This window comes from Anabrus simplex, chromosome 6 (genome assembly GCF_040414725.1).
Source record: "Anabrus simplex isolate iqAnaSimp1 chromosome 6, ASM4041472v1, whole genome shotgun sequence".
Classification (NCBI taxonomy): Eukaryota; Metazoa; Arthropoda; class Insecta; order Orthoptera; family Tettigoniidae; genus Anabrus; species Anabrus simplex.
Genome location: NC_090270.1, coordinates 349,529,453 through 349,543,164, shown reverse-complemented (window position 1 = coordinate 349,543,164; position 13,712 = coordinate 349,529,453). Strand labels below are relative to the sequence as shown.

The window sequence follows — 13,712 nt, the reverse complement described above, 5'->3', positions numbered from 1 at the left end:
GGTACGTCGGCAGTATCTCATGTACAGCTTGCAGTGGTGTCGCTAGCCATCCAACTGATGAGCCCGTGCTGGACTGGGGAGAATTGTATCTCCACTTGCTACTCTTCCCTAGTGCGTCGGCACTATCTCATGTACAGCTTGCAGTGGTGTCGTTAGCCATCCAACTGATGAGCCCGTGCTGGACTGGGGAGAATTGCATCTCCACTTGCTACTCTTCCCTGGTGCGTCGGCACTATCTCATGTGCAGCTTGGAGTGGTGTCGCTAGCCATCCAACTGATGAGCCCGTGCTGCACTGGGGAGAATTGTATCTCCACTTGCTACTCTTCCCTGGTGCGTCGGCAGTATCTCCTGTACAGCTTGCAGTGGTGTCGCTAGCCATCCAACTGATGAGCCCGTGCTGGACTGGGGAGAATTGTATCTCCACCTGCTACTCTTCCCTGGTACGTCGGCACTATCTCCTGTACAGCTTGCAGTGGTGTCGCTAGCCATCCAACTGATGAGCCCGTGCTGCACTGGGGAGAATTGTATCTCCACTTGCTACTCTTCCCTGGTACGTCGGCACTATCTCATGTACAGCTTGCAGTGGTGTCGCTAGCCATCCAACTGATGAGCCCGTGCTGGACTGGGGAGAATTGTATCTCCACTTGCTACTCTTCCCTGGTGCGTCGGCACTATCTCCTGTACAGCTTGCAGTGGTGTCGCTAGCCATCCAACTGATGAGCCCGTGCTGGACTGGGGAGAATTGTATCTCCACTTGCTACTCTTCCCTGGTGCGTCGGCACTATCTCCTGTACAGCTTGCAGTGGTGTCGCTAGCCATCCAACTGATGAGCCCGTGCTGGACTGGGGAGAATTGTATCTCCACTTGCTACTCTTCCCTGGTGCGTCGGCACTATCTCCTGTACAGCATGCAGTGGTGTCGCTAGCCATCCAACTGATGTCCCGTGCTGGACTGGGGAGAATTGTATCTCCACTTGCCACTCTTCCCTGGTACGTCGGCACTATCTCCTGTACAGCTTGCAGTGGTGTCGCTAGCCATCCAACTGATGAGCCCGTGCTGGACTGGGGAGAATTGTATCTCCACTTGCTACTCTTCCCTGGTGCGTCGGCACTATCTCCTGTACAGCTTGCAGTGGTGTCGCTAGCCATCCAACTGATGAGCCCGTGCTGGACTGGGGAGAATTGTATCTCCACTTGCTACTCTTCCCTGGTGCGTCGGCACTATCTCCTGTACAGCTTGCAGTGGTGTCGCTAGCCATCCAACTGATGGGCCCGTGCTGGACTGGGGAGAATTGTATCTCCACTTGCTACTCTTCCCTGGTGCGTCGGCAGTATCTCCTGTACAGCTTGCAGTGGTGTCGCTAGCCATCCAACTGATGAGCCCGTGCTGCACTGGGGAGAATTGTATCTCCACTTGCTACTCTTCCCTGGTACGTCGGCACTATCTCCTGTACAGCTTGCAGTGGTGTCGCTAGCCATCCAACTGATGAGCCCGTGCTGGACTGGGGAGAATTGTATCTCCACTTGCTACTCTTCCCTGGTGCGTCGGCACTATCTCCTGTACAGCTTGCAGTGGTGTCGCTAGCCATCCAACTGATGAGCCCGTGCTGGACTGGGGAGAATTGTATCTCCACTTGCTACTCTTCCCTGGTGCGTCGGCACTATCTCCTGTACAGCTTGCAGTGGTGTCGCTAGCCATCCAACTGATGAGCCCGTGCTGGACTGGGGAGAATTGTATCTCCACTTGCTACTCTTCCCTGGTGCGTCGGCACTATCTCCTGTACAGCTTGCAGTGGTGTCGCTAGCCATCCAACTGATGAGCCCGTGCTGGACTGGGGAGAATTGTATCTCCACTTGCTGCTCTTCCCTGGTACGTCGGCACTATCTCATGTACAGCTTGCAGTGGTGTCGCTAGCCATCCAACTGATGAGCCCGTGTTGGACTGGGGAGAATTGTATCTCCACTTGCTACTCTTCCCTGGTGCGTCGGCAGTATCTCATGTACAGCTTGCAGTGGTGTCGCTAGCCATCCAACTGATGAGCCCGTGCTGGACTGGGGAGAATTGTATCTCCACTTGCTACTCTTCCCTGGTACGTCGGCACTATCTCCTGTACAGCTTGCAGTGGTGTCGCTAGCCATCCAACTGATGAGCCCGTGCTGGACTGGGGAGAATTGTATCTCCACTTGCTACTCTTCCCTGGTACGTCGGCACTATCTCCTGTACAGCTTGCAGTGGTGTCGCTAGCCATCCAACTGATTAGCCCGTGCTGCACTGGGGAGAATTGTATCTCCACTTGCTACTCTTCCCTAGTGCGTCGGCACTATCTCCTGTACAGCTTGCAGTGGTGTCGCTAGCCATCCAACTGATGAGCCCGTGCTGGACTGGGGAGAATTGTATCTCCACTTGCTACTCTTCCCTGGTACGTCGGCACTATCTCCTGTACAGCTTGCAGTGGTGTCGCTAGCCATCCAACTGATGAGCCCGTGCTGGACTGGGGAGAATTGTATCTCCACTTGCTACTCTTCCCTGGTGCGTCGGCACTATCTCATGTACAGCTTGCAGTGGTGTCGCTAGCCATCCAACTGATGAGCCCGTGCTGCACTGGGGAGAATTGTATCTCCACTTGCTACTCTTCCCTAGTGCGTCGGCAGTATCTCATGTAGAGCTTGCAGTGGTGTCGCTAGCCATCCAACTGATGACCCCGTGCTGCACTGGGGAGAATTGTATCTCCACTTGCTACTCTTCCCTAGTGCGTCAGCACTATCTCCTGTACAGCTTGCAGTGGTGTCGCTAGCCATCCAACTGATGAGCCCGTGCTGCACTGGGGAGAATTGTATCTCCACTTGCTACTCTTCCCTGGTACGTCGGCACTATCTCCTGTACAGCTTGCAGTGGTGTCGCTAGCCATCCAACTGATGAGCCCGTGCTGGACTGGGGAGAATTGTATCTCCACTTGCTACTCTTCCCTGGTACGTCGGCACTATCTCCTGTACAGCTTGCAGTGGTGTCGCTAGCCATCCAACTGATGAGCCCGTGCTGCACTGGGGAGAATTGTATCTCCACTTGCTACTCTTCCCTGGTACGTCGGCAGTATCTCATGTACAGCTTGCAGTGGTGTCGCTAGCCATCCAACTGATGAGCCCGTGCTGGACTGGGGAGAATTGTATCTCCACCTGCTACTCTTCCCTGGTACGTCGGCAGTATCTCCTGTACAGCTTGCAGTGGTGTCGCTAGCCATCCAACTGATGACCCCGTGCTGCACTGGGGAGAATTGTATCTCCACCTGCTACTCTTCCCTGGTGCGTCGGCACTATCTCCTGTACAGCTTGCAGTGGTGTCGCTAGCCATCCAACTGATGAGCCCGTGCTGGACTGGGGAGAATTGTATCTCCACTTGCTACTCTTCCCTGGTACGTCGGCACTATCTCCTGTACAGCTTGCAGTGGTGTCGCTAGCCATCCAACTGATGACCCCGTGCTGGACTGGGGAGAATTGTATCTCCACTTGCTACTCTTCCCTAGTGCGTCTGCACTATCTCCTGTACAGCTTGCAGTGGTGTCGCTAGCCATCCAACTGATGAGCCCGTGCTGGACTGGGGAGAATTGTATCTCCACTTGCTACTCTTCCCTAGTGCGTCGGCACTATCTCATGTACAGCTTGCAGTGGTGTCGCTAGCCATCCAACTGATGAGCCCGTGCTGGACTGGGGAGAATTGTATCTCCACTTGCTGCTCTTCCCTGGTGCGTCGGCACTATCTCCTGTACAGCTTGCAGTGGTGTCGCTAGCCATCCAACTGATGAGCCCGTGCTGGACTGGGGAGAATTGTATCTCCACTTGCTACTCTTCCCTGGTGCGTCGGCACTATCTCCTGTACAGCTTGCAGTGGTGTCGCTGGCCATCCAACTGATGAGCCCGTGTTGTACTGGAGAGAATTGTATCTCCACCTGCTACTCTTCCCTGGTACGTCGGCACTATCTCCTGTACAGCTTGCAGTGGTGTCGCCAGCCATCCAACTGATGAGCCCGTGGTGCACTGGGGAGAATTGTATCTCCACTTGCTACTCTTCCCTAGTGCGTCGGCATTATCTCATGTAGAGCTTGCAGTGGTGTCGCTAGCCATCCAACTGATGAGCCCGTGCTGCACTGGGGAGAATTGTATCTCCACTTTCTACTCTTCCCTAGTGCGTCGGCACTATCTCCTGTACAGCTTGCAGTGGTGTCGCTAGCCATCCAACTGATGAGCCCGTGCTGGACTGGGGAGAATTGTATCTCCACTTGCTACTCTTCCCTAGTGCGTCGGCACTATCTCATGTACAGCTTGCAGTGGTCTCGCTAGCCATCCAACTGATGAGCCCGTGCTGGACTGGGGAGAATGATATTTCCACTTGCTACTCTTCCCTAGTGCGTCGGCACTATCTCATGTACAGCTTGCAGTGGTCTCGCTAGCCATCCAACTGATTAGCCCGTGCTGCACTGGGGAGAAACATTGGTCATTTTTGACAATTGAGTTTCCTGAATGTTATTTAGCTATCTCAGTGGGGAGACATCTTTTTGATAAAAAAAACAACAACAATTGGGTTTGAAACACGGAGTGCAAGAATTGTGAAGCTGTGGCGACTGCTTCTCTTGAACTTGTTATGCTGTAAAAGGCACATAAAGCACGTCAGAAACTTAGTATAATTCGACCCCTCTTTCGCTGTCACAATTATAGATTGAGACCCCCCACCTAACCAGTACTTAATATCTCTGAAAAATACATTAATAGATAACAGGGTTCAATCTCCTGAACCTCACTGACATTAACATGTACATTACTTGTTCTGTGACGACGTACTGTTTTTGAAATGAATGCTAAATTTTGCGTGATGAATGTCTGTAGTTCCCTTCACTTGTGTTATTCTTATATTTTAAATTGCTTTAGAATGGAACACCAATCTACAAGCACTGAATAAGTGCGAGGAGAAGATCACACCTCTGCAGAAATCTAAAAATATGCAGGGAGATCAGCAAAAGTTGCCCTCTACGAACAACTTGTCTCCATCTGGATTAAAGAGGAACTACCAGAACACTGGACAACAGCCCTCATTCACCCACTGCCCAAAAAATGAGACAAAACTGACCCTAATAACTACAGGGGAATCTCGCTCCTCTACACAACATACAAAATCCTTTTAGTAATCATTCTCAATAGGATAAGTTTACAACTAGTAGAATATTAAGTAGGTTTCAGACCCTGGAGAAGCTGTACTGATCAGATCATGAGTCTTAAGTTGATAATGGACTATAACACGAGAGGAAACAGAGATATGATGATAACATGTGTAGATTTAAAGAAAGCTTATGAATGCGTCCATAGAAAATACCTGTTTAAAATTTTAAGATACCTTGGACTACACCCCAAATTAATAAATATGACAAAACGACTCTCACTAACACCAAATCAAAAGTGAAGTTTAGTGGTGTAATATCAGTCATTTGAATTTAAAACTGGACTACGGGAGGGAGATGGGCTCTCACCACTGTTATTTAATTGTGCTCTAACAACGGTAATGAGGGAATGGTTTAGGAAATGTCCCCCAAAAATAAAAACTGCCCAAAAAATAAAAACAAACTGCCTGGGATTTGCTGTTGCATTAGTAGCAGTTGACCTGAAAGAAGCAAAAATCCAGAATTTCATAACATTGCAAATAAAATAACAGTTTATAAAACCGACATTACGCCCCAAAAACAACACAGCTAAAAGAAGTTGCCATAAATGGTAATAAAATCAAAATAGTAACTGAATTTAAATATCATGGAGAAGTAATAAGACATAACCTAAATGAAAAATTCTCAATCCAAACAAGAACAAACATATTACCTAAAGCACATAAATGAACATGGGACATCTACAAAAAGAAATGTTGATCAATAAATGCAAAAATAAAATGCTACAACACGCTACATACGCAGCAGAAACACTTTCTCACCTCAATAAACAATGAGGGAGTAACAGACTACAGAAAATTGAAAGGAGGATTGGAAGAACCTGCATCAGCAAAAATACCAGAAAGATGGACAGTGGCAGAAAATACCTAACAAAGTTGTGTACAAAGAGCTAGAACCCATTACAGATACTATGCTTAAGAGGAGACTGCGATTATTTGGACATATCATGAGGATGCAGGATTCGAGACTTCTGAAACAACTAGGACAACACAATCTCGTCTCAAAAAATACCGCAACAGGATGCAAACGGATCAGAGAAATAAGAAGGATCTGAAGGAAAAGGGCCTTACTACAGAATACACCACAAATGAGATAAAATTGAATACAAAACTCAAGAATACAAACCTCCGCTTTACTCTTACGCAAAACAAACCCACAACATGCACATTTTAAACTGAGGAAAGGGCACGAAGAGCGGAGTGTGTGAAGGACTACTGGGAGGACCGCAAACCCTGAACGATCCCTTCAAAGAGACCTGAACGATGGACTGACGAAAGTGATCCTATGCGGTCATAGAACAACTTTAAGATGGGTCATTTGTAAATGGTTTGTCGTAGTGTGAATAATAAATGCTTCTTAGATAGGAGCTGGATCTAGTGTCTTCTTGGTGACGTCAACAACCAAGCTCATCGAAAGGAGGAGGATGATTTGGCTGATATTACGTTTTGAAGAAGTGTTATGCCTTGTCATAAACAGCAGGAATAGATGAAATGTAGTGGGGAGGCAGGGTTAAATGGCTTCATGGTTTAATAAGATTAGCATGCAGTGTTGGTAATTTTCCTATTGATTGGATGAAAGCAGTAATGCACCTAGCAAGGGAACAGGAAAGACCGCAGCAACTATCCTGGTACTTCATTGATCCCTATAGCAGGCAACATGTTTGGTGGCATTTTGGAATTGTTGAGGGTACGTTGGATGAAAGTCAGTGTTATTTCGGACCACATACGGCCTGTCAGGATCAGATTTTCAGCATGCACCAGGCGATTGAAAGATGCTAAGAGGGTAGTGCTTATGTTTCGTAGGTCTAGAGAAGGCATATGACATAGTACCAGAGGAAAATATGTTCGCCATAATGGGGAGGGTAGATTATTAGAAGCATTGAAAAGCATTTAAAGAGGATGGCACTCGGAATGAGGGGATAATGGTGGTGGGGTCGTGTGATGTGAAAGCGAGGGTAAGAGAAGTAGAGGAAGAACAAGAAAACTATGTTTTGACTCAGTTTCTAACAATTTTAAGATAAGAGGTGTAGAATTAAATGAGGCCACAGAACAGAGGATTGTGGTGGCAGTTAGTAAATTCACAGAGGCTTGCAGACTGAATGCTGAAAGGCATAACAGTCTATAATGATGATGTATGTATTTGTCATGTTTATCAAAGTGTTCTTCTTTCTTAGGAAACAGTTCAACAAGGGTTCTTGGCTGGTGATGGGGAAATAACAAATATTAAGGAAGAAGTTACAGCCACCCCTCTTCCGAATGTAGAGGATGAACCATTATCTTCAGATACTTTTCTGAATGTAAGTAATGACTTTATTATTTTGTAGAACAGCTAACGTAGACACATATCTGAGTAAAGATAAAAATGTAATTACTTCAGTATTTCTAATCTTCATGTCACAATTTTGTGGAGCTTTCTGTTATGAATTTTAGTTACATGTGTCTTTTGTGGAGATGTATAGAATTTTTTTTTTTAAAAGCTGGTATTGAGATGTGTATGGTGAAGAATCATTACTTCAGGTATATTGAGTGAGTTATTTCATTTGAGGGAGAGGTTTTTACAGTTCTATGATCTTTTCTCAAACATCTATTAACATTACAGGGAAAGTGATCCATCATATTTTGTTATTGTATTGTTTAAATTGATTTGAGTGAAACTAACTGCAAATAGAGATTATCTCTTTATATATGGTGTTATGTGCTGTCTTAAAAGTGGTCTATATGTTGATATATACACTGACGGACAAGAAAGGAAGGAGTGCTTGAATGTGAATGGAACTGATTGAACTGATTACAATATGGAATGTTGGCGCCACATCACAATGCCTATCGGAATGGTGTCAAACAGCCTTCTCATCCATACTTGTTGCAGCTGTCCCTCAAGATCCCACAGGTTGGTACTGGGACGGACTTGTTCACTGGTGGAGAGGTCTGGGGATCTTGCTGGCCACTGGAGGACCTCAGCATGTACTAGGCAGTCCATAGACACACGCGCTGTTTGTAGATATGCATTATCTTGTTGGAACACTGTCGCAGGGTGCTGTGCGGTAAGGCATAGGACGTGCAGACACAGAATGTCTGTGACATATCGCTGTGCCATCAGTATCAGAGGTGACCTGAATGCATATCCTATGCCTCCACACAGGGATGCCAGATATTTCACCTATGTGTCTTTCCACAATATGTCTGCCCTCGACGCCGCCAAACTCTCACACGATGATCATCGGAGCTTATAGAGAAGCAGGACTCATCACTGAATATTGTAACCTTTACTACAGTGGTTACACAAAACACAATAAGGGGGGGAAGTAAGAGCAACTACACACTCAGAGAAACATTAGCTGAAATTACGCGGATCTCCGCCGACCAAAACATACGTAAATATCAGTAGGGCCAACTAGTGGACAATAAACCAGGAAAATGAAAACAGGCAGGACCTACCGAGGGCATGGACATGGCTTAGATTGCAGATTCCGAAATAACGCCTTTATCCTTAAATTTGAAAAATATTATTTAAAAATACATTCCAAACAAACCACCAACTTGCAACTTACAAACTATGTGCTCCGTGATACACATATCTTAGAGGATCTTTGATAATGGCTTCACTACAAGTTTCAAACCAACTATACATCTAGTTATAAATCCAGTTGTAGAATGCAATTTAGTAGGTTAAAAGCAAGTACAATTTACAGTGAAGTGAACGTACTCTCCTAAACTCTAGCATACATCAAGTGACACTGAACTACCAGAGGCAAACCCCAATTACAATATTTAAGTAAAACAAGGAAAGGGGAATGCCTCGAAAACAAACAGGTAAGCCCAGCTGAAAAGCTAAGGCTTCATAAGTAATTAATTTGGCGAATCTAGGTGAGGTTAGGGCAAACTCGTGTATGAAAAAGCAAAACGAACATTACGGAAATTTTAGCAGGAACGGGATTTTTCAAGATTGCTTACCCGAAGATGGCCCATCCCGGAAGCGAGGTGTCGCACACGGCGTAAAACTTCAGACAGACCAAGACAGACAAACCAGACCGAATTATATCGAACGAGGCTTCGCTCTCTATATATAGGTAAACGCTGGCTTTGGAGTAGCCAATCAGAATGCATGAGTCCACCCATCCCCACCTAGTTTCACCAATCACAATTCCTACTTTGAGTCGCGAACTTTAACTAAACTTCTCGAATACGCACGTTCACAAATCTTCCATTTCCAGAATGCCTTCTAGAACACATAACCAACAAAAGGCAACACACCCTGTTCAAAAATTCATGTAGCTTTCTGGATACTTCCATTAAGTACAGAACTGAAATCTACTATTTACACATACCGTATGTTACAAATATTACACAGGTATCGCCATAAGACCTATCTGTGTCGGTGCGACGTAAAGCCCCTAGCAAGAAGAAGAATATTACACAGTAAAGGTTAGGTCATTACAAATAAAACATATTACCACACTTTACAAATAAAGTCTTCAATAAACATTTCCACTTCCACTACATTGTTCACCTGTAACAAATATAATGTGATGCCAGTCGTCCTCTGGCAAGGCACCACTCTAAACACAGTTGTTGGTGTTCTGGTGTCAATGGCAACTGACGCATGGGGCCGTAGGACCCCAATCTGGCGAATGCAAGTCTAGTGACTGTGCAGGAACTCAGGATGTTGTAGAGTGTCCAGTATATGTTTGCAGATGGCGGGTGCTGAAGTTACGGGATCTCACAATGCTTCGCGCACCAGAGGACAGTCCTTCTCGGGGTGGTGTTTCTTGGTCGACCCGAACCTGCATAACATGATTCGGTGCCCATATGTACCCATTGAGTCAAACATCTGAATGGCCCACCTTCCTGGCAATTGCATGATACGACCAACCAGCCTCATGTAGTCGTACAGTTGCTGTCAGTTGGTGGCTGGGCTGCTTAATGTGTCTGCGAGGCATCGTGTACGTCTTGCTTAACTGTCTGACACACAGCAGTTGACTGGTAACATTTAAGAGCAACAGGACAGCGTTATCTTGAAGGCACTCTGGTGGGCATTCTACACATTACAGATCCTCACACATCAATGGTATGCGTGTACAGTATATCGAAATGGGATAACATTGAACCTCTCCTTCTGGGTGCTTAACGTTTATTTGTGAGGAAGTGTATGTGAAATAAAGGAAGTTCCTTGTGATGTGTGAGTCTGGGATGGCTTGGTCGTTACTTTGCTGGTATGTTTATTTGCTTGCCTCTTCTCAAGCTTCACATTGTCCTTCTTACTTCTGACTTTTGTTGTTCTTCATCCTGACTTAATTCTTTATTCAAGCTCCAGTTCCATTACGTGTACAGGTAATTGATCAGTCATTATGACTCACTAGAGATCTAAGAAAACACACATCCCAAGGAATTGTATCTTCTCAATAATTAAGTAGGGCAATCAATTAATCAGTCAATAAATACTGATCTGCATTTAGGGCAGTCGCCCAGGTGGCAGATTCCCTATCTGTTGCTTTCCTAGCCTTTTCCTAAATGATTTCAAAGAAATTGGAAATTTATTGAACATCTCCCTTGGTAAGTTATTCCAATCCCTAACTCCCCTTCCTATAAATGAATATTTGCCCCAGTTTGTCCTCTTGAATTCCAACTTTATCTTCATATCGTGATCTTTCCTACTTTTATAAACGCCATTCAAACCTATTCTTTTACTAATGTCATTCCACGCCATCTCTCCGCTGACAGCTCGGAACATACCACTTAGTCGAGCAGCTCTTCTTCTTTCTCTCAGTTCTTCCCAACCCAAACATTGCAACATTTTTGTAACGCTACTCTTTTGTCGGAAATCACCCAGAACAAATCGAGCTGCTTTTCTTTGGATTTTTTCCAGTTCTTGAATCAGGTAATCCTGGTGAGGGTCCCATACACTGGAACCATACTCTAGTTGGGCTCTTACCAGAGACTTATATGCACTCTCCTTTACATCCTTACTACAACCCCTAAACAACCTCATAACCATGTGTAGAGATCGGTACCCTTTATTTACAATCCCATTTATGTGATTACCCCAGTGAAGATCTTTCCTTATATTAACACTTAGATACTTACAATGATCCCCAAAAGGAACTTTCACCCCATCAACGCAGTAATTAAAACTGACAGGACTTTTCCTATTTGTGAAACTCACAACCTGACTTTTAACCCCGTTTATCAACATACCATTGCCTGCTGTCCATCTCACAATATTTTTGAGGTCACGTTGCAGTTGCTCACAATCTTGTAACTTATTTATCACTCTATAGAGAATAACATCATCCGCAAAAAGCCTTACCTCCGATTCCACTCCTTTACTCATATCATTTATATATAAGAAAACATAAAGGTCCGATAACACTGCCCTGAGGAACTCCTCTCTCAACTATTACAGGGTCAGACAAAGCTTCACCTCCTCTAACTCTCTGAGATCTATTTTCTAGAAATATAGCAACCCATTCAGTCACTCTTTTGTCTAGTCCAATTGCACTCATTTTTGCCAGTAGTCTCCCATGATCCACCCTATCAAATGCTTTAGACATGTCAATCGCGATACAGTCCATTTGACCTCCAGAATCCAAGATATCTGCTATATCTTGCTGGAATCCTACAAGTTGAGCTTCAGTGGAATAACCTTTCCTAAAACCGAATTGCCTTCTATCAAACCAGTTATTAATTTCACAAACATGTCTAATATAATCAGAAAGAATGCCTTCCCAAAGCTTACATACAATGCATGTCAAACTTACTGGCCTGTAATTTTCAGCTTCATGTCTATCACCCTTTCCTTTATACACAGGGGCTACTATAGCAACTCTCCATTCATCTGGTATAGCTCCTTCGACCAAACAATAATCAAATAAGTACTTCAGATATGGTACTACATTCCAACCCATTGTCTTTAGTATATCCCCAGAAATCTGATCAATTCCAGCCGCTTTTCTAGTTTTCAAATTTTGTATCTTATTGTAAATGTCATTGTTATCATATGTAAATTTTATTACTTCTTTGGCCTTAGTCTCTTCCTCTATCTCGACATTATCCTTGTAACTAACAATCTTTACATACTGCTGACTGAATACTTCTGCCTTTTGAAGATCCTCACATACACACTCCCCTTGTTCATTAATTATTCCTGGAATGTCCTTCTTGGAACCTGTTTCTGCCATAAAATACCTATACATACCCTTCCATTTTTCACTAAAATTTGTATGACTACCAACTATGCTTGCCATCATGTTATCTTTAGCTGCCTTCTTTGCTAGATTCAATTTTCTAGTAAGTTCCTTCAATTTCTCCTTACTTCCACAGCCATTTCTAACACTATTTCTTTCCAGTCTGCACCTCCTTCTTAGTCTCTTTATTTCTCTATTATAATAAGGTGGGTCTTTACCATTCCTTACCACCCTTAAAGGTACAAACCTGTTTTCGCATTCCTCAACAATTTCTTTAAACCCATCCCAGAGTCTGTTTACATTATTATTTGCCGTTTTCCACCGATCATAGTTACTTTTTAGAAACTGCCTCATACCTGCTTTATCAGCCATATGGTACTGCCTAACAGTCCTACTTTTAAGACCTTCCTTACTATCGCATTTATTTTTAACTACCACAAAAACAGCTTCATGATCACTAATACCATCTATTACTTCAGTTTCCCTATAGAGCTCATCTGGTTTTATCAGCACCACATCCAGGATATTTTTCCCTCTGGTTGGTTCCATCACTTTCTGAATCAGCTGTCCTTCCCATATTAACTTATTTGCCATTTGTTGGTCATGCATCCTGTCGTTCGCATTTCCTTCCCAATTTACATCTGGCAAATTCAGATCTCCCGCTACAATCACATTTCTTTCCATGTCGTTTCCTACATACCTGACTATCCTATCAAATAATTCCGAATCCGCATCAGTGCTACCCTTTCCCGATCTGTACACTCCAAATATATCAAGTTGCCTATTATCTCTAGAAATGAGCCTTACACCTAGAATTTCATGTGTCTCATCTTTAACTTTTTCATAGCTTACAAATTCTTCTTTCACCAGAATGAAAACTCCCCCTCCCACCTTTCCTATCCTATCTCTACGATACACACTCCAGTTACATGTAATTAATCTCATAATAGAACCGTATTGAGGACAATATATTAAAATTATAAAATCCTTTTAATAACAACCACCTATTCTATACAATATATTACTCATTGAATTATAAAATAATCATGAGGTGTCTTAAATAAAGGAACAGGTTTCGTTCGACATAGCGAACATCATCAGCCTTAATTTACAAAGATTATGTCAGTGCCCTGAGCTGAATGATAACAATTGTTAAAAGAGTAACAATGCCATAATAAAAAGTAAAATGATAACATTAGACTTGAAATTGTAACAATATGTACAGATTAACAGCAAGTATTTGTAGAGGAATACTTGGAACGATGGTAGTCTATAAAGTTAAAACAAACATGAGGTTGTTAAAGTAAAAAGATATAGATATA

General features: G+C 44.0%; 1 protein-coding gene across 1 annotated transcript in view; it reads left to right on the top strand.

Moving 5' to 3' along the window:
- LOC136875824 (zinc finger and BTB domain-containing protein 14) overlaps positions 1 to 13,712 on the top strand; it is a 168,486-nt gene that overhangs the window by 140,550 nt on the left and 14,224 nt on the right. The window contains exon 5 of the mRNA XM_068228178.1: positions 7,381 to 7,503. Within this exon, the coding sequence (XP_068084279.1) occupies positions 7,381 to 7,503 (123 nt within the window). The remainder of the gene's footprint in view (positions 1 to 7,380; positions 7,504 to 13,712) is intronic.